Raw genomic sequence first — 22227 nt, forward strand, 5'->3', positions numbered from 1 at the left:
TTAACGAACTAAATAGCTTTCAACTGTGTTTGATTTAATGGCAAGTGATTTTCTAGTACCAAATTAGCAATTTAGCATGATTACTCAAGGATAAGGTGTTGGAGTGATGGCTGCTGGAAATGGGGCCTGTCTAGATTTGATCAAAAATGGCTTTTTTCAAATAGTGATGCTGCTGTTTTTTACATCAGTAATGTCCTGACTATACTTTGTGATCAGTCGAATGCCACTTTGGTGAATTAAAGTACCAGTTTCCATCCGAAACAGCAAAATCTGTACATTATTCCAAACTTTTGGCCGCCAGTGTATATATAATATCAGCATAACAGTTTGGGTGAAAAGTCCAATTTAAAACATGTACATGAATACAGTTTTCAAAATTAGTTTTTGTTTAAGGATTATATTGTACAAATCACACATTTTAAATTTGGCCTCAGACTTTTAGATCCCACTGTGTTATAGATAGTTTTGGTTAACTAATTTGTTGTGTAGTCTCTTTAAAAGTTGATAATGAATTCTCTTATCTTACAGCTTGTGTTTGTAGCAGCGGCCCTTAATATTCAGATTCCACTGATGCTGGGAGATCTGGTCAATGTTGTTGCTCGCCATTTGCGAGATCAAGCTGGTCATTGCATGAAAGACATCTGAGCACCTGCTATCAAGCTGCTCGGACTGTATGGCTTACAGGCAAGACATTTATAGAACATGTTTAAGTTACATTTTGATACTATATTTGCAACATTTAACTTGTCTCTGACTTTATCACTTTCACACTATCAGACAATATCTGTAGATCTGGCCAAGATGGCAGAGAGAAGCACAAGTTGTTGATAAAAATAACATTTGTGAATGTCCCCTACTGTTTTTTATGGTCTGTTGACCAGTGGCTACATGATCCTTCTATCCAGAGTTGAAGAAAGAGTGGCTGCTAATATGAGGAAAACTCTCTTCACATCCTTGCTTCGGTTCGTAATAAAACGTCTTTTGTTAGAGTTGTGAAATTAATTACAGTTCCATTATATTAGCTGAATGGACAACATTTTGACATGCATACCCTTTGGCTATGATATTAGAAGATGTTTATGGGCGTGGTCATTTTCCCAGATATGGACAACATAAAACATTTTAATTGCTTCATCAGTGTTAATGTGTGCTTTGCTGATAAATTGAGTCATCATTGCTAGAGGTCAACCGATAGTGGATTTTGCCGATACCAATAACTAAGATGGTGGAAAAGGCAGATAACCATATTAATCGGCTGATAGCTTTTAACATCGATTTGTTAAATGTTAAAAAGTGTTTTTAGTCTTCCGTACTGTGACGGGCACAGACAGAGAGGCTGCAAGATTCCAAAATGAGTAAAATCCCAGATGCGTGTTTGTTGTGCAACCAAAATCCCAACATTAACCAGAAAAAAAATAAGATTTGATGCATACTTATTTTAATTATAAACAAGCCCAAAATACACCTGGGACTCTTATTTTGAAATATCTGTGCTTCCAGCTCACACAAAAACATCGGCACCGATTAATCGGTAAAACCGATATATCAGTTGACCTCTAATCATTGCATCAACTGCTTGTTTATAATGTTAGACACAAGATGTTGACTTTTTCGATGCTAACAAGACCGGACAGCTGGTTAATTGCTTCACATCAGACATCCAGGAGTTTAAATCCTCTTTCAAGCTGGTTATTTCTCAGGTAGGGTGATTTAGGTGTTTTAACAACAAGCTATTATATAGCAAGCAGACGTTTCATAGTTTTGATTTTGATAAGTTCTAATTCTTTATTTGGCTTGAAATAAGTAAGTATTCATAAAATGCATACGTTTAGTATTGTTTTGAGACTTTTAAGTGTTACAATAGTTGGATCGACGCCTTTTGGCTCAAGCAGTAAATCATAAAAAAAAAAATAAAAAAAAATTCTACAATAGAAAGCCCAATAGTGCCCAGCAACTTCAGCCATCTGGGTTCCGGAAGTATTTTTTTTTATACATTTTTCGTGAATCACAACATTACAAACTTTGATTTGAAACAAAAAAGTATTAGAAAATTGGTCAAAAAGACTAAGGTACAAGTACATACCGTTTTTTTTCATTAGGGCATGAACTACAGTACAATCCCATGAAGCACTGCTAATGACGTAGTTAAATTAAAAACCATGTAAAAATAAGTATTAGTATAGATTTAGTATATTTAAAGGATATTCCAAGTATTCAGATATATACAAATATATAAGTAGTTTAAGAGTGTATGAAAACTGACTCGATTGTGTCATTTGCAGTGCTTCATTGGAATGGGTGCTTGCTGCTGGGCTCTTTTGCTGCAGTTTGTTTTCCACAATTCTCTGATTGGTGGATTTTACATTTCAGGATCATGGGTACGGTAAATATTCACCAGGAAATCCTTAAACATTATTATTATTATTTTTTTTATTATTATTACGTTGAAATAACATATACTGGTGGCTTCAGCAGTAGTATATAACATTGATTAACTACCTCTGAGCACACAGTAGATCTGTCTTTAAAGTTATATAAATTATCATTAATAATCACTTCCCTTACGGAAAAAAATTATGGAATTTTTACTTCCAGAGCCAGACTGTTAGACAGTTAGAGTATAAGTTTTTAAAAAAGTTGAAGCCCTTGTAAAAATGTGCACACTCAGTGGACCCGTCCTGGCTTAGAGGACACGTCGTTGGGTTCATTAGTCAGTTACAGTTTATTCTGTCTCTCTGATTTCTACAGTATTTTACACCTACACTTTGGCCTTTCTGTGTTATTATTTTCTGTGTCATATATCTTTGCCATGTTCTCTTTTATATGTATATTATTATAATTGTATGCTGTCTTTATCACAGGAACCTGTTCTCTTTGGTACCTCAGTCATAGAGAATATCAGGTTTGGAAAGCCCAGTGCCACAGACGCTGAGGTCATGACTCCGGCCAAACAAGCCAGTGCTCATTATTTCATCACAGGATTTCCAGATGGGCTATAACACTGTGGTTGGTATGTGCTTTTATGGAAAAAAGGTCATGTTGAAATAGATGTTTTATCTGTCTAGAAATGCATGAGGTTTAAAAAAAAGTCATTGTTTGTGCAGTTTCTGATTGGTAGTGGGAGTTAAATTATACACTTCACCTTCAAAAGGATGGTCAGTTCTAATCTGTCTAAAGATGTAAAATTAAAATAAATTAGCATTTTTTCCCCTTGCAACGATATAAAGGTGAGCGTGGAGTCACACTCTCTGGTGGCCAAAAGCAGCGTATCGCCATCGCTCGGGCTCTGATTAAAAACCAGTGGGTTCTAAAAATACCCACTGGACATTATGATTGTTTCTGGGCGCTTTGAGTAATTTACACTGTTATGTTTGTGAAATAATTTTATTTGGCTCTCTATCATAAACAAGGGCGTTTAGTGAATATTCTGTGTTTTCAGCTTTATATGTGATGGAAAGATGTGTAAGTAGTAGCCGGTGGATTTAAAATGTTTTTACATTCAGTATTTTAATCTTTTCCTTTTTTGTTTTTTTTTTAATGAAAGGATTTCAATAAAGTGAGATGTACATTATATTTTACTGGAATATATATATGATGGCAATGTGTTTATACTCTGCTTGTCTTCCATGGAAATTTAGGTGTATTAAAATGTTAACAATCTAAAATATGCTTTCATACAGCATTCCCATTATTATTCTATTTGTTGTATGTTTGTATTAATTTGAAAAAATAAATTATGCAAGTGTTTTAAATATGCCACTAATATATTTCATCATGCTTGTTTTTATTTTTTAAATAGTATTACATTTTAATAAAAAAAAAAAAAAAAAAAAAATATATATATATATATATATATATATATATATATATATATATATATATATATATATATATATATATAAATTAAAACAATCTTTATATATATATATATATATATATATATATATATATATATATATATATATATATATATATATATATAATATATAAGTATTTTAATTTTAATTAAAATAATAATATATATTAGTATAATATATATATATATATATATATATATATATATAAAATTAAAACAATCTATATATATATATATATATATATATATATATATAATATATATATATATATATATATATATATATATATATATATATATAAAGATTGTTTTAATTTTGAAGATTTACTTTTATTTTGAAATGTGTCCTAGTGAATCGCCATCTTGAAGCTCTCTTCATGTCGCGTACTACGCCCCTTGTTGATATAAAAACAACAACAGTAATCGGCTTTAAAATTGAAACCTTTATTTTAATAGATAGTGTCATAAGCAGCCAGGACGCTTTATTTAGAAGCTGATGTAACTGGCTGAAAGCATGCAAAAGTATGAGAAGTTGGAGAAGATAGGAGAGGGTGAGTAAGGGGATTGCCTGGCCTGAATGGCTGTGTATGCAGATTTATGGAGTATTAACCATATTAAAGGTTTGCTGCTGGTGCCGCAGTGGAGCTAAAAGCGTTTGGGAGACTGCTGTGCATTTGTATGCATTTGTTAAGATTAATGTCTAGTCTAGATAAGACCTGGTTCAGAGCTGACATACTGATATGAGCTATTGAGATGATGCACCTGGCGTTAAGTACAAAATAACAGCATTTGCAACCTCCCCGATCGATCATTAATTTTAGCATTATTATCAGGCTTTGTTATGATTTTCATTGTGCGACCAATGTTATTAAAATGTGCTTTTCATTGGGCGACAAAAGTTAACTTTTACCTATGAGACAGAAGTGTGCTTCTTCCAGGGGGCGCATGGGGGCTCTTAAAGCGAAAGTCCTTTTGAGCAGCATTCAAATTTCAGGACAATTTTTGTCTAATTTATGCTGCCTTCATGTATTATCGGAATTATCCTACTTCCTACTTCTGAAGTGGTAATTATGAGTACATTGCGTTCAAGTGCTTTGTTGTCGGAAAAAAGATGGTCATGTGATACTAACATGGCTGCCCCCATGAGGCACCCCTGCTCCCTGTAGATTAAAACAGCTTTTATAAGGTTAATGAAATGACTGAACTCTTCATCTCACATGAGTGGTCATCATTTAATACATATGTTTTAAAATTACTATTCATTTCTTAAGAAGTAAAACTTTTTAAATGAAACAAATTACTGCGTGCACCTTTAAGACATTAAAAAAAAAAAGAAAAAAAAGGTATTTTCGTTAGAATCGTTTTATTTCTAGATTAAACTCCTATAAAATGATTTTCAAAGTGCCTCATGCACTAATTGTAATCGTAAACAAGACTCCTAGACTGTGATTGGTCCATTTTAAACAGCGCTGAGAAAAGTAACAGGTTCCACATGACAATATTAATTTGTTAGTTTGCTTTGATGTTTTTGTACTCTGTCATCAGGTACATATGGGACTGTTTTTAAGGCTAAGAACAGGGAGACGCATGAGATTGTGGCCCTCAAAAGAGTGAGATTGGATGATGATGATGAGGTAAGAAAAGTCAAGACTGCTTTTGAAAGACACATAAGTATGTCAAAATAAAAGGCAAATTTAAAGTGTCACATTCATTTTCAAAACTGTTACAGGGGGTACCAAGTTCAGCATTACGAGAAATTTGCCTCCTGAAAGAACTTAAGCATAAAAACATTGTAAGGTATGTTTATTTTTATTTATTAATTGGATGTTTAGTATTTCAGGATACTATATAATTTCTGTCTAATTTTTACATATTTAATTTTTTTACTTTAATGCATTTTCAGTATTTCACCATCCATCCAAGTGACATTTAAGCATACATTTTAGTTGCAATTAATTATCAGTATTTTCTCTTTTTTTTTTATTCCTTTTTTTAATATTAATTTTTTAATTGAATTTTCCATACGTTTCATTATTCAGAATGCAAGTAATTTTTGTTGTTCATTGTGATTTTTGTTGTTGCCCAGTATATGTTATGTTTTGAATGTGTTTTATGTTGAAGTTGGTTTTATGTGATTTTGTTTAATATTGTTTATGTTTTTTTTTAAATAATTAAATAAAATATGAGAAAAAAATAACATTTGTGCATTATTATCAACAATCTCTTGTCTTGTAGGCTGCATGATGTCCTTCACAGTGATAAGAAGCTAACATTAGTTTTTGAGTACTGTGACCAGGTAAGGGCAAGTAGTGGTGTATACATTTCATGTTGATTGTCTTATGGATATCTATATGGTTGCTTTGTTAAATCAAATAGTCCTGTAGTTTTGACTAGTGTCATTAGACTAATATGATAGGTGCTGTATTTAATAAAATGTCATGTGATTTCCATATAAACAGGATTTGAAGAAATACTTCGACAGCTGCAATGGTGACTTGGATCCAGAGATTGTTAAGGTTTGATTCTCTTTTGTCATAACCTTTCAAATCTGAATGAAGACTTGAGGACAAAGAACATCTTTTTGATGTCACTTGATGTTTTAGTTGTCAAATAATGCAAACCATTTTAATACCTTTCTCTTTGCAGTCCTTCATGTACCAGTTATTGAAGGGACTTGCCTTCTGCCACAGTCGAAATGTTCTTCACCGGGACCTTAAACCACAAAATCTGCTAATTAACAGAGTAAGTAAATGACTGTCTGAAACTGAATATTTAGTGTCAGGAACAGAAAGTTAAGAGATACAGTTTCACATGGCTTTGTCATCTGGTTTATCTGTTTTAAATATTTTGTTAGCCCATATTGTAGTAATCTTTTTCCTATAGGTGACAATTTGTTCTTGAATATGCACATGCCCTTTTGTATTTCGAAGTTGTAGTTCACTTAATTATTGGCAAATTTAGGCTGTACTCTAACAAATGTCTTTATAAAATGTCTTTATCTGGTTTATTTTTTTGTTATTAGAATGGTGAACTGAAGTTAGCTGACTTTGGCTTGGCCAGAGCTTTTGGGATTCCTGTTCGATGTTATTCTGCTGAGGTAAGCGATGCAGCTTCAGTTCAAAGCATTGTTTAGTGTGGCTTGAGGAGTTTCCTCAGTTCATGTTGATTTGTTTCAGGTGGTGACATTGTGGTACAGACCTCCAGACGTACTGTTTGGTGCTAAGCTATATTCTACCTCTATCGACATGTGGTCTGCCGGGTGTATATTTGCAGGTAGGAAAAGAAAAAGTGTAATTTAAACCAGAAACTTCAGTTGTAGACTAAGTCCCTCTTTTTTTCTCTCTCTTATGCTTTTAGAACTAGCAAATGCTGGACGGCCGTTATTTCCTGGTAATGATGTGGACGATCAGTTAAAGAGGATCTTTAGATATCCTTTATGTTCAGTTTTTCTATTTCAGCTTTGTACTGATTTTAGGAATTGTACAAGAGCAGATCCCAGTAGTTGGTTTGTACATTGTGCATTTGTAATGTGATATATACAGTGGCCGAAGTATTTGTATTAATATTTAAAAATGTTGACGCTAAAATCTATAAATGTCAGTGCATTAGATAACAAAACATATTAAGTGTGGCATAAGATCTTAATACTTTTTTGGGGCCACTGTATATATTTCAAATGTTTGTACTGAAAATAGGTACACAATGTCCTGTATGTACTGGGGTCAGTCCATCTCAAGTGGTCCAATACAGATTGCTTGACCATTTTTAATTTTCCTATTATTATTATTATTATTATTATTTTTTGTAGTTGTTGTTGTTGAGTGTTTACCTCTATATATTGGTATTGCAAAACGACCAGTTTTTTTATTTTTTTTATTTTACTTACTTTAACCACAACGACCATCTTTGTTTCATGGCATACAACACATTTTGGTTACAGATTTTGGATACAGCTGTTTACGGAAACCTCAATATCTCATCTCAGGATGGTTCTAGCTCCTTGGAACTCAGGATGGTTCTAGCTCCTAGCTCCGCGTCTGAGACCGGCAACTGAGATTTGTCCTCCGCCACCCGGACTGAGGCGGAAATCACTACGTAACCACAAGGACTTAAAAGGACATTGGGAATTGGGCATTCCAAATTGGGAGAAAAAGGGGGAAAATCCACACACACACAAAAAATTCCACATACAGTTCATTAAGGTTACTTAAAACTAAATGCTTTTGTTTATTAACTTTTTAAAGAACCCTGTGATAGATACAGCTTCAATGTTGCCAATATCAAAAGTAGTAGACCTCATTGACAAGTATAAGCTATTGTATGTCAGTCATAAACATATTTACTGTAAAATACTGTTTATTTTTATTATTTGTTATGCTTATATTACATCTGTTCATTTCTACTAGCCCTAGCTCTGTAACCAGTGGAATCTCAAACTCTAAATGTTGACTGCAGATTGCACTATAGAGGACTTATTTCTGTGAAAAATTCAGGTTACTGTCTGGTCCCCCACCAGAGATATTCAACCCGAAAGTGAGGGGAATTTAAAAAAATGGCACTTTCTCTCCCCCATAAAAAAATAAATAAGAAAAGTCTCAAACCTGAAATGTTCTACATGCACACTATACTTACCTAGGTACCCGCTAAACAAAAATTAAGACTGAGACTCAAACCTTTCCCATTATAAATTGACCCTAAAAGTGGAACTTGGAGCAATCTTGAACATTACATTAGGACTTGCATCTAAGGAACAAGAATGTTTATATATGTACATGTGCCCTGTAATGTGCTCTAGAGATCAGTTTTTGCTCCAATGAGCTAGGATCATCCTGAGCCGAGATATTGAGGTTTCCGTAAACAGCTGTATAACCAAAATTTGTCGTGTGCCATGAGACAAAGATTGCCGTCGTGGTTAAAGCGAGTAAAATAAAAATAAAAAACTGGTGATTTTGCAATACCAATACAGAGAGGTAAACACTAACAAAAAAAATAAATAAAAAAAAAATAGGAAAATTAAAAATGGTCAAGAAACCAAATGTACAATTATTGGACCACTTGAGATGGACTGACCTAGGAGCTGTTGGTATTCTTTAACATTTTGGTACATTGCTGGGGACACCAACAGAAGAACAGTGGCAGACTATGAACAAACTTCCAGATTATAAGGTAAATAATTTATTCAGAGAGTTAATTTTGGCTCTCAATTTTAAATGTGATAGTTCACCCAAAAAATTACAATTCTCTCATCATTTACTCACCTTCGTGCAATCCCAGAAGTGGATGACTTTTCCTCCTGCTGAACACAAACAAAGATTTTTAGAAGAACATCTCAGCTCTGTAGGTCCATACAATGCAAGTGAATTGTGACCAGAACTTTTAAAAAGCACATAAATGCAGCATAAAAGTAATTCATAAAACTCCAGTGGTTAAATACATGTCTTCAGAAGCGATATGATAGATGTGGGTGAGTCCTTTAAGTCACCCACACCTATCATATCACTTCTGAAGACATGTTCACTTGCACTGTATGGACCATTGTATTCTACTAAAAATCTTCATTTGTGTTCAACAAAAAAAAGAAAGTCATACACATCTGGGATGGCAGGAGGGTTGGTAAATAATGAGAGAATTTTCATTTTTGGGTGAACTATCCCTTTAAAGGAATCAAGTGACCCTTATATGAGAAAATAATAAAAAAAATTGTTATAACAAAGGTGTGACATTTTTTTAAATACCACAATCTGTTGCATTGCATTTCATTCCTTCCCAATTTTATTTTTTAAAAGCCATATCCAATGTACCCAGCTACTACATCACTTGTGAATGTTGTCCCGAAACTCAGTAGCACTGGCAGAGACCTACTACAGGTACAATATTCTCATTGTGATAGTTGTTGGATGATGTCCATGTAATCATTTTTAGTAATTTTACTGTTTGTCAGTGTATTGCAGAAATGTTAATGCGTTTCTTTCATTGGTTTGTGGTGTATTTTTTAACTATTAGCTACATGCATTTACTGTTTTTAAGTTATTTTCAGTCATTTTTTAAATCTTTTTTGGTTCTCCGCAGAATCTTCTGAAATGCAATCCAGTACAGCGAATTTCAGCAGAGGAAGCCCTACAGCACCCTTACTTTGCTGATTTCTGCCCACCCTAAATTTCAGATCCACTGAGCTTCATTTAGAAATATAATGGGCCAGTCTTGCCTCGTGCAACACCATTAATTCCTCCAGCTTTCAGTTAGAGTTCTTCTAGAAGGACCTTTCAACACTTCTTCATTAGTTAATTTGTATCAGTCACATGCAATGATTTGTGATTGTATAGTGACACATTGTAATGCAGAGTGTGGTGCTATTACAATTCATAAACAAGAAATTGTTACTTTCACATTTATGGGATAGTTTAGAAGATAATGATCATCAGTTTTAGTCACCCAAATTTCACATATCCTGGCCCTGCACAATTCATTTAGTTGATTGCCAAATGTGCTTCATGGGTCTTTAATGGTTTACAAAATGCTGCCGTGAAGACTTAAAGGCAGTATTTATTTTTATTTTGTCAAAGATCAAATGAACAATATAATTTAATAAGGTACAGTGCACATATAGTACTTGATTTAGATTGTTACATACATAGTATTTAAAAATAGTTACTTTTCCATTAAGTTTGTGTGTGTGTGTGTGTGTGTGTGTGTGTGTGTCTGGTATATTTATATAAGGCGAAGGAAAATAGTTTTATTCTTTTGTCGTTACGGTGCAACTGTCCTTTTGCCATTTTCTATGAATGAGATTGTAGCGTTTATTGAGTCATTTTAAACAATTCTATCATTTTTTTTTTTTTTTAAATAATATCAGTGAATCTAATAATGTAGCTTTTTTTATTATTATTAAGTAAACTTCTTTGATAGTTTCAGGTGTTAAGAAGATTTGTTTTGCATAGTGTACCACAAGAATTGCCTTTGACCATCAGAGCAATAGCTGTATCTAAAAGAACACTAGTAAATAGAATGTTCTTGTAATGCCTCATTTGAAACATTCAAATTTCACTGAGATTGCATACATATGTATGCCAGTGTTGTAATTGTATATAAACAATTGTATGTGATGTTGCACATGCGTACCTTATTGAAGAGTCATGCTATTGGATAATTTAAGATCACCCGGAATTCTGTAAAATTTGAGATAAGACTTAAATAGGCAAATTTTCTCCTTATTTGCTCTCTTGATAGCTTTGCTTTTCTTATCAGCTTCAGTAGATAAACATTCTTAGTGAAGATAATCCATTTCACATCTTACCAGCCTTTCATAGCAATTGTATCCATTATTGGTTTGAGAAGATATTCTATTTATCAGACAACTGTTTACATTTCATTTGAGAGAGTGAGTGGTTGTATTTTTCAGTTTCTTTTACACTGTTTGAAATTACTTTTATTTATTATCAATATACATAGGTTGAATTGGATGCTAGGTAAGTGACCATTCCTGGCATATTTTGACAAATCTGTCATAATAAATCTAACATTCTGTTTAAATACTGAGATTGTTTTTTGTTTTGTTTTTTATATGAAAAAAAAATATATATAAAATTGGTTTGTCGCATAGACCAATTTAAGTTGGTAAAACAGTTTAGCCAGTATATAAAGTATATTCAAATTGGCAACAGATTGGAAGCTAAATGTGAAAGCAACCATATTACTTATTATGGTCCTTCGATCATTGAAAGCTACCAAGAATGTAGTAAAACTCTGTTTGCAACCCTAAATCAAGGCAGTACTGATTAAACCACTGCCTGGCCAAACAGAAGTTGCTGTTTGGATTTAAATAAGCAGATACTTAAGAGCCTATGATTGGATCATAATTGCAGTGATTAAAATGTTTCAGCAGGCAACAATTATTTTAACCCTTACTGATGCAGTGTGTACCTTCTCATTTCTTAAACATGTCTGAAGACATATCCCGTGGTCATGGAAAAGATGTCACTGTGTTTCAGAAGGGGCAAATTATTGGTCTGCATCAAGCAAAGAAAACAACTAAAGAGATTGCTGAAATCACTGGAATTGTGTTAGGAACTGTCCAACGCATTATTAAAACCTGGAAGGATAGTGGTGAACCATCAGCTTCGTGGAAGAAATGTGGTCGTAAAAAATGATCGTGATTAGAGATAATTAAAACGCTTGGTGAAGTCACATTGTAAAAAAATCGACAGTAGAACTTACGGCTATGTTTAATGGTGAAAGTAAGAGCATTTCCATATGTACAATGCAATGAGAATTTGCATCATGCATAGTGCCCAGTGTGGGGCAGTGTTATGATCTGGGGTTGCTTCTTCTAGAATTTATCTTTCCATTAAATGAGTCAGGTAGCAAAGTCTTCTTTTTTGGTTGACAATTTTTGAATGACACACAACTTCTGATCAACCTTGTGATATTTTGCCATGATTTCATATAACATGCAACTTATGCTTTTACTCTGCAATTCATTTACTTCCTTTTGGTATTATCATCTTTACATTTGTGTGTTGTTTATTCTATCATAGTGCTAAATGTACAGCATGATTGTTTGGTGGCACAATCAGAGACTGAGTTAACATTAAAATGGAACAATAATTACAGCTACTGATAAACAGTAATGGAGAAAAGAGTTTCATCACGTTTCCAAATGAAAGTTTTTTCAATCAAAAACAGCACTTATGGGTGTTTTAGTGTAATTAACTTTTTTTCTGTGTTGGCCTTGTAATCTCTACCACATCACAAGACTCTTTATCTCCACTTTCAGATGTGAAAGTGAAACTAAACAGGCACCAGATGTGAAAGTGAAAGTGGAGATTTAGAGTAAAAAAGGACTTAAATTTGATCTGTTTCCTCACCTACACTTATATCACTTCTGAAGATATAGATTTAACCAGTGGAGTCTTATGGATTACTATTATGTTTGTCTAAATACCTTCTTTGTTTACCTGGGCACTTCATTTTAATATCACCTGATAATCTAGTCAAGTTGTAAAAAGAAGATAATTTTCTGTCCGTTCCGGAGTGGAACTTCAGTAAATTGCCCTTGAAGGTCTCTGCGTTGTTCTGTCTTTTCTGAGCGCTGAAGTAAAGCAATTATTGTTAATTCACACTTTTGATTCCGTTATTCACTTTATCTGACTCCAGTTTTATATTAATCTGACTCCAATTTTAAGTTGACCTCTAATTTATATTTAAGCTCTAATTAATTTCTCATCATTCTTTTAATTTAACATTTTTAGGTTATTGATTACTCTAAATCCTCTTCTATTCATTGTCCTTTTGATCTTTGGAGACTTACGCTAGCCGTTATTAAATTACGTAAACCTCCTGAAAATGGATAGCCAGTTCCATTCTTAGTCAGCGGTTGTAGGGTTAACTAATATCGTCTGGTTTGGCTTGTCTCATAACCAGACGATATTGCCGCTTAGTCACGTACATACAGCTTGCTAAGACGGGCGGTGAGCAGTGACTGAGAGTCTTTAAATGGCTTTCTCCTACCCGGTTGTCCTGAGTGGTTTCTCCTATATTAAAGCTCCAGGATGGTCTATCCTGGTCTAATGAAATTCAAATCCTTCCTGGCTGTCCTAGGTGGTTGTCCTACCTGGTTGTCCTGAGTGGTTTAAATTCAAACTGAGAGTCTTTAAATGGCTTCCTCCTATATTAAAGCTCCAGTAAAGATTTCAGAGGAATTCAGAATAAATCCAATAATAACAATTTATTTGTCAGGTAGGATATAAAACATTGTTGCAGAAATTCAAATCAAAGCCAATTTCACATGATCAGAATAAACAAGCATTACTAAAAATAAAAGACAAGTCAAAGAAACATACCTGACAAAACTATATGCAGCGGTACAGCATGGGAGATCTGCATACAGATCCTCAGAGCTTCCTGACAACTTTCCTTAAATATCTAGACAGAATAAACATTGTGTACCAAATGGTATAATCCTTTGAACAATGAGGATTTGGGGGTGAATGGGTTCTTGACTTCCTGGGGTTTAACCTTGTTAACATATAGGAGATCATTTCAATTGTAAGTCAAGGAGGGGGAGACACCTCCAGAATTATGCAGTATTTGGCAAAGACCTTATAACTTTGTTACCATTAGTTTTATCAACATGGGAAAGAGACCACTATACCAGTCGCACAGAGACCTCTTAAATGATATCAAACACATACAGTTGTATTCTTTGTTTTCATGGTATTTGTTATGTTAATATCTTTGTGTTGGTCCAGAGCTGTTGAAAGGGAGAAGGGGGAGAGAGAAGGGGGGGGCAGCAAGGTGATTTGCAATTTATCACACTGTGGTGATATTCAGGTGAAGATTTCAGCTTTGTAAAACAATGCAAAGGCGATTTGCAACTTATCACACGTGGTGATATTCAGGTGTAGATTTCAGCTTTTGTGAGAGAGTTCTATGACGTTGATTCTCACAGAGTTCTTTGACTTATACCGGAAATGGCGCCTTTTGGTTGTAGACATTCTGGTGCCAGCCTTACAAAGTCAAGTCAAGTGATATAGCGCTTTTCACAACACACATCATTTCAAAGCAGCTTTACAGAATATTATGCTTTAACACAAAATAAACCTGTAAAATCTGTAATGCCTTAGAGCCATCATTTGATAAAAACGTGATTGCAAATTGTGCTTTAAAAAACAAATAAATAAATAAAGTAAATAATATTTGTATTTAGACCACCAGTGAGCAAACGAAGCATGAATATAATGGCATAATTAGTTATTTATGTGTAGTACAAATCATGGTTTAAAATGAGTAAAATAAGTAAGTGTTAGGGGCCAATGTTTAAACAAAAATATTTTTTATGAACTGTAAGATGAATGACTAGTCCATCCTGAATTAAATGAGCAAGTGCACACAGATGTATTGTCATTTGTTTTTTGGCTGATGAAGGCTTTATTTGGCCATAAGTTTACTGTCTATGTATTCCATTTTTAAGAATGTAGTCCATCCTTTGACCAAGGTAATGCAGGCAGAGGTCAGTGAGGTGCATCACAGTTCCACTGGCAGCTTGTGGCACGTTAATTTCCGGTGGAATCCATCTTAAGTCCAAGTTTCAGGCAGTGGCCAATGAAGTATCCCATGTCTTGCGGTTTGAGTTTGCATCAGTTTATCCTCCGTGGAATCCATCGTAGTAGACTGAAGTGATATCTGGCTGGCACAGGCTGCAGTTAGTCATCAACACATAGCAGTGGGAGTCAGACATCAGGCAAGACCGGAGCTGGATTTGGCAAGCTCTGGTAACCTCAGGATATGTATCCCAAGATTGAGACAGGGAAAAAATGGAGTTGATAGATAAATTAGGTGTATGCCTGGCTGAATAGATGAGTCTTTAGTCTAGACTTAAACTGAGAGAGTGTGTCTGAGTCCCGAACAATATTAGGAAGACTATTCCATAGTTTAAGAGTAAAATAGGAAAAGGATCTCCCTCCTTTTGTGGATTTTGATATTCTAGGTATTATTAACAGGCCAGAATTTTGCGATCGTAGTGAACGTGATGGAATATAGCATGATAGAAGGTCACTTAAGTACTGTGGAGCTAAGCCATTCAAAGCTTTGTAAGTAGCTAACAAAATTTTAAAGAGCCCATATTATGCTAATTTACAGGTTCATAATTTTATTTTGGGGTCTACTAGAATATGTTTACATGCTTTAATGTTCAAAAAACACATTATTTTTCTCATACTGTGCATTTCGTTAACCCGCTCTGCACCATTTTGTTACACAGTTTTAGGTAAAAGCCGGCCCACAGCTGAATAGTAAGCCCTTACCAAAACAATAACATTACATAGCAAGTTAGCCGAGCACTACCGTGGATTGCAGACGTAAAATTACCGTTTGTAAAAATAAATCCATCTCCACACTTGATCACCATTCATGATAGTAAGAATGACAAACAATCTGCATAATTCTACACAACTGTAGGTAAAAGTGGGCCCGCAGCTGATTAGCAAAACTATTTCAACACAATAACATTAGCTAGCAGGTTAGCAGAGGCCTACAGCTGTGCACTGGGTGTCCACCGTAACTACAGCACAAAACTTTCTCGGTAGCTGATGAATCCACAAATAATCAAGCATACTTACAGGTTGTGATCCTGAAGCACCAGATTGTCCCAACAAAGTGGGAACTGCACCATCTTTCAGGGGTAACTGACTTGAAAATCCGGCATTGTTTGTGGTTGTACTGCTGAGGAATAGCGGTAAAAATACATTTTAACCACTGATACTTCAATTCGTCTGCCTTTGGAAGTCCAAACAAAGAGGTTTTGCTTTCGCAGTGAAGAAAACAGCGTCTTCTCGACATGGCGACAACACTAACCCAACTCATCCTGGCCTCAGCTATAACTACATTTGTTTGAGGGAGGGCCAAAGTAACCCTTAGGTGGGTATTATGCAAATGTGTTACATAGTGACGTAGATACTTTACAGAAGAAATGTTTCATGTAGTTCTTGAGCAGTGTTTTCTGTGGGAGAGAATAACTCCCTTTTGCGTGGGCTTTGTGCTTTGTAACTTTGCAGACATTTTACATGCACAAACAGCTATATTACACACTAAAGGAAAGGTAAAATCCCCAAAAACATAATAGGGCCTCTTTAAAATTAATACAAAATTTAACAGGTAGTCAATGTAGCAACGATAAAATTGGGCTGATAGGATATTTTTTCATGTTCTTGTCAGCACTCTAGATGCTGCAGTATGAACCAACTGAAGTTTATTTATTGAAGGACATCCTCCAGTTATACTCTACTGTATAAATTATTCAATGCTTTTTATAAGAACAAGAGCAAGGTATGTTTAAAATGATACAATCCACAGTTTGCCACAGACATTGTAACTTATGACCCCGGAAATTGCTTTGATTCAGAAAACACATCTTGTACTGAAGAATGTGGGCAGAGCAGACATTTATAAACTAAAGGAGGCTGTAGTTATTATAACACAACTGTCCATTTGAATAATTTATTATTTGTGCTGTTTGCAAAATAATCTTGATAATAAGTACCTCTGTTTCCTTGCATATTTTTACTCTGATACTACTCTGATTTACTGTTCATACATAAATTATGGATCTGCTTTATTTGCTCTAGAGAATCTGGTGCATAATGTTGTATGTACAAACATTATAATTTTCACTGCTTCCTGTGGCATTTAAATATCATATATTGCATAAGACATCATAGTAACGTAATAAATATAAAATGTCAATTCTTTAATCAATGTAGTTTTTTCTGAAAACATATCTTTATATCTGACCTAATTTTGAACAGGACTTGGAAATACCCAAGCAGGTCTGCCAGGTTGTGTGACTGTGTTTACCTTCACAGATGTTATAAAAAAGGGACGTCTACACAGTATTCTACACATAAACATGAAGTAGTTAGTTTTTCCAATTGATCTGATCATGGGGAGAGTTCTGCAAACACTGTATTATTCCTACATGGGTGAGTTACTGTAATTCCTCTGAATCCTTTTTTCTTTTTTTTTAAACATTGCAGTTCTCAAGTATTATTTTCAATCTAATGATAGAAAGGAAAGAGGTGATGGTGCTCTGCTTAACAATTGTTTCTTTCTCTCCTTCTAGACTGCAGCCATTACATCAGGTAAAAAAGACTGTGGCAGACAAGCCTCTTGTTCATCGGGAAAGGAGGAAGCAGGAACCGGGTTATCAACCAAAAAGACTTTAATTACAACTTGAACAACACAAACACTGACGCACACACGCGCACACACACACACACACACACACACATCCATCCGACACTAGCGCTACCTATAATCAGACTTTGAGACTTATTATAATCAGACGGTTGCAACTTTCAAGAAAAGATCAAAAATTTTAAAGCACACTTTGTTTTCCAGCTCCATCAAGTGTCACAGGACTTTGTTGTGAGTATTCTTGGTGGGCCAATAGTCTGACTCTACTTTGGGATGCCACATTTGGTTTGTGGTCTGAATTTGAGGTGCAAGTGAATGTAGAAACTCATAAATACATGAATGAAACAAGGTTTCTGATTAACGATCTCCCATCAGCTGAGCATTATGACATCACTGTCACATTAATCTCTGGAAATATGAGAAGTGGCCCAGTCACAGTCAAGTGTAAAACCAACCGATCAGGTAAGACTAAATCAATAGTTTGACCATTTGAATAGTTTTACATTTGACCTGGTCCACAGGTTCACAAGTTTAAATAATAAATATATCAGTTAATGTGTAAAGGCAATTTCAGCACATCATCTCTTTTCCTAATTTTATTTCAAGCTTATTCAAATAATGTCTGTTTTATCTTTGTTTTTGCTCAGGAGTCATTGCAGGATCTGTGGTGGCCTCTCTGTTCATTTTATTTATAATTTTCCTTTTTGTCGATCTTGGAGTTTATAAGCTCAGAAGATCTGGCTTTACAAGGTTTGTGTTGTATGAAGGATTACTTTAGACACAAATTAGATATTTCAGATAGTCAGTATCTTTGTAACTCCATTGCTGGAACAAAAGAAAATATCAAACTATGACTTTCATATTGTGACTTCAAATTGATTTTCTAGTGCCATGTTGTTTTCCTCATGCAATATTTTCACAAAAGTTCTTCAGGAAAACTTGGGAATGAGCATGACACTGAAGACCAGTCAAATGGCCAGACCTACGCAAACACTTTTACTATCAAGATTCAACAATATCAGAATTCAAGCTTTAAAGACATCAAGACTGAGGATAACAATCTTTATGAGGCTCCAGAAAGCATAACATGTGTAAATACTGAATCTCACCAGTCTCACGGTGTCAGTGAGTCCTCAGTTATGAAAAGAAATCAGTCCTGGGAGGACTTTTATGAGACTGTGAATTAGACTTACACCAAAACGTACTCCACAACTCACTATAATTATTCATTTATGTGGGTCTAGTGGAGTCCTGTTGCTTTTCAAAAGGATCCTTCTTATTCATTTTTCTTCCTTTTTTTAAGAGACATCATGCACTAAAACAAGTTTGTCGACATGTTAATGCAAGGTTTCCGAAAGGGAGGTTCATTAGATTGTGGAAAAAAATGACACTGCTCATTAAAATTGAATAAAAATTAGAAAAAGAAAAAATGTGTTATATTTTCAGACAATTACTTACTGTACTTCAAGTAAATTTGGGAACACCTGCATTAACAGACACGTGTTGGTATACTGTACAGTCACTGAGGACTTTATTAATACATCTACATATTCATGCAATTATCTAATCAGCCATTCATGTGGCAGCAGTGCAGTGCATAAAATCATTCAGATACGGGTCAGGAGCTTCAGTTAATGTTCACATCAACCATCAGAATGGGGAGAAAATGTGATCTCAGTGATTTCGACCATGGCATGATTGTTGGTGCCAGATGGGCTGGTTTGAGTATTTATGTAACTGCTGATCTTTTGGGATTTTCATGCACAATAGTCTCCAGAATTTACTCAGAATGGTGCCAAAACCAAAAAACATCCAGTGAGTGACAGTTCTGCGGGTGGAAACGCCTTGTTGATCAACAGAGAATGGCCAGACTGGTTCGAGCTGACAGAAAGGCTACGGTAACTCAGATAACCACTCTGTACAACTGTAGTGAGTAGATTAACACCTCAGAATTCACAACACGTTGAACCTTGAGGCAGATGGGCTACAACAGCAGAAGACTGCATAAGGCACATTATTAGGACCATAGAGTTCCTAACAAAGTTATTAGTGAGCATATGTACTGACAGGATACCGAACTAAGTGACTTTATTTGATAGATTCTCTGTTTAGTTTAAAATGCACAAGAACCTTTTAATAAATCATACATTTTATTTTAAAATATTTGTTTCATCTTTAAACATTTGTTTAAATGTTTGTTGTCAGAATATTAGTGTTTGCATTAATTACATTTTAATGGGACATATAGAATAAATATCTGCATTAATTTAGCTTTAATTCAAATTAAATAATCATGCTCTCACAGTGTATGTACCCATAGCCAAGCATGTATGGATCAGAGGAATGTTAACTTTCAGATTCACTAGTATAATTTTATATTTTAATATGCGTATAAGAATGGAGAAATGTTTGAACAAATATTATACTGTGCTTATGCTCATGAATGGGAAGGTGTGTTTTCTCACTCTGCTGACTCTGCTTCAAGACTGAGATGCACGTGTGTGTCACTGCCAGGACAGTGTGCACAGGCTGTTTTTCTTGGTGCTGATAAATCCAAGGTTCTCCCTGCAGCGCCAACAGGTACAGGAGGGGCAGGCAGAATGGTGGAGATAGAAAACACACACTCTCATTGTTCTTGTACTTTTTATTAAATTCCAATAAGTATTCAAGTTTAAGGCTTTGCTACCTTATAGGGCTGTAAAGGAAGGTGTGGGTAACTGAGAGATATAAAATGTGTTGAAGTAATTGGGAGCTCTTCTGCTCACTCTGCTGAATTACTTCTGCTTCGATGAAGAATAAAAACAATTACAAGAGAAAAGAGAAACTGTCATTTATTTCAGATAAGTAAATAGGTTAAAAGTAATAGACAAGGGTGTATTACCGAATAGGTTGAGGAAACAACCTATGTAGGGAATCCAGACTGATTCCCAGGGAGTAAAGAATATTTTCCATGACAATACTGAAACTATTTTTTGATTTGTTTCTTTTTGTGGTTTTGTTTAAAATAAACTTGTTGCAAATATTCTGTACTGTCATTTAAACATTGGCTGTGTTCTGTATGTTTGACTGCATAAATTAAACCACAAACTGTGCCTGTATAAAGTGAAATGTCCAAGTGATGATGGTGTGAGACCATCATTACTCTTGGAACGTCTCGTCCAATCAGACTCGAGGACCGAACTAACTGTTGTATATTCTAAAATAATTACATTCTTCTATTTCAGCATGGTTCTAAATTTAGTGTTATTATTAATAGTGTTCACCTTATTATTTTAACAGTATTTGTTGATCCAAAACTGAGATCACTTTACAGAGATTCAACAATAAATATGATGATTTTGACATTCTTTCTGGTGGACAGCTTTGGCATGGAGGCAAATATGAGTGGATCATGGGACGGTTCTTTGATCAGTATTACAGTTTCATCTCTCTCCTGGAACTAAATACACCTTCACTCTCTACACTGTGTTTGAAGACATGAGTAGCAGTGGATACAATTTCACAGCAGTCACTGGTGAGATAAAACAAAAATCCCCTTTTCAGGGCATAAACTAATGATTAATTTTCTAACTGACTTACAGTACTAAACTAATAAATATGCAAAGGCAAATTTGCATGTTTGTATACAGTTCTTCCTCTTGTCACAGGACCAGAAATTAAAGGAATATTCCGGGTTTAATACAAGTTAAGCTCAATCGACAGCATTTGTGGCATAATATTGATTACCACAAAACAAATAAAAAATAAAAATAAAACATAAACTGACTCGTCCCTCCTTTTCTTTAAAAAATAAAATAAAAGCAAAAATCTGGATTCCAGTGAGGCACTTACAATGGAAGTCAATGGGGCCAATCCATATATGTTAAAATACTCACTGTTTCAAAAGTATAGTCCCAAGACATAAACAATATGAGTTTTAACATGATTTTAGAGTGATGAAATAGCTTACTAACCTTTTCTGTGTAAAGTTAGCCAATTTAACAACTTTGTTGCCATGACGATGTAATGTCAACAAACCCTAAAATCCAATAATGACTGTAAAAATGACAACTTAAACAACTTTACAGCTCAAATAATACATGAGTTTTAACAGACTAATTCATGTAAGTGCTTTTATCAAATTTTAAGCTTCACATTTCTGCCTTTAAATGCTCCAAAAATTGGCCCCATTCACTTCCATAAGTGCCTCACTGTAACTTAGATTTGAAAAGGACGGATGAGTCATTTATTTTTTTATTTTTTGGTCACCAACCTTATGCCACAAATGCAGTCGATTAAGCTTAACTTGTATTGAACATGGAATATTAAATTTTTTTGCCCTCGATTTTTAAAATACATTGCCGTTTTTCATTGGTCAGACACACAGATAGTCCTGTCTCCCAAACTCACAGTATTTATTTAGTTAATGACAATGATGCTATGTTAAGCTGTACAAGATACCTAAACAAACAGAGCAATGTTCATGATAGAGCCACAGCTTTAACATTCTGCATTTATCTGTTTATTCTTTTGTATTCTTTGGTAGAAAGGAGGATGTCTGAATACCTCCTAAAGAATGGATACATAGACACAAGCTGCCAGAAGGCAGGCGTACCAGGTTTTCCTGGTTGTGTGGAGCATGCATCAGTAATATGGGAGCAGATCCAGTCTGCCAAGAGAGACAAGAAAGACATCCATGTAGT

General features: G+C 34.6%; 1 protein-coding gene across 2 annotated transcripts; it reads left to right on the forward strand.

Annotated features, from left to right (window-relative positions):
- The first annotated feature begins 4219 nt into the window (after positions 1 to 4219).
- On the forward strand, positions 4220 to 10703 carry cdk5 (cyclin-dependent kinase 5). 2 transcript variants are annotated; one of them, XR_007895706.1, is made up of 12 exons: positions 4220 to 4407; positions 5402 to 5490; positions 5586 to 5653; positions 6092 to 6152; positions 6316 to 6372; positions 6503 to 6598; positions 6879 to 6953; positions 7033 to 7129; positions 7214 to 7246; positions 7797 to 9022; positions 9643 to 9723; positions 9926 to 10703. XR_007895706.1 is itself a non-coding variant. In XM_051683029.1 (12 exons), exons 1-12 carry the CDS (start codon positions 4371 to 4373, stop codon positions 10010 to 10012), a joined length of 879 nt encoding a protein of 292 aa, XP_051538989.1. In that variant the 5' UTR covers positions 4220 to 4370; the 3' UTR covers positions 10013 to 10703. The 2 variants fall into 2 exon arrangements, 1 of the variants encoding a protein (XP_051538989.1); XM_051683029.1 differs by having other exon boundaries at positions 7214 to 7283; positions 8962 to 9022.
- The last annotated feature ends 11524 nt before the right edge of the window (positions 10704 to 22227 follow it).

The sequence above is a fragment of the Myxocyprinus asiaticus genome, chromosome 41 (genome assembly GCF_019703515.2).
Source record: "Myxocyprinus asiaticus isolate MX2 ecotype Aquarium Trade chromosome 41, UBuf_Myxa_2, whole genome shotgun sequence".
In the NCBI taxonomy this organism is placed as follows: domain Eukaryota; kingdom Metazoa; phylum Chordata; class Actinopteri; order Cypriniformes; family Catostomidae; genus Myxocyprinus; species Myxocyprinus asiaticus.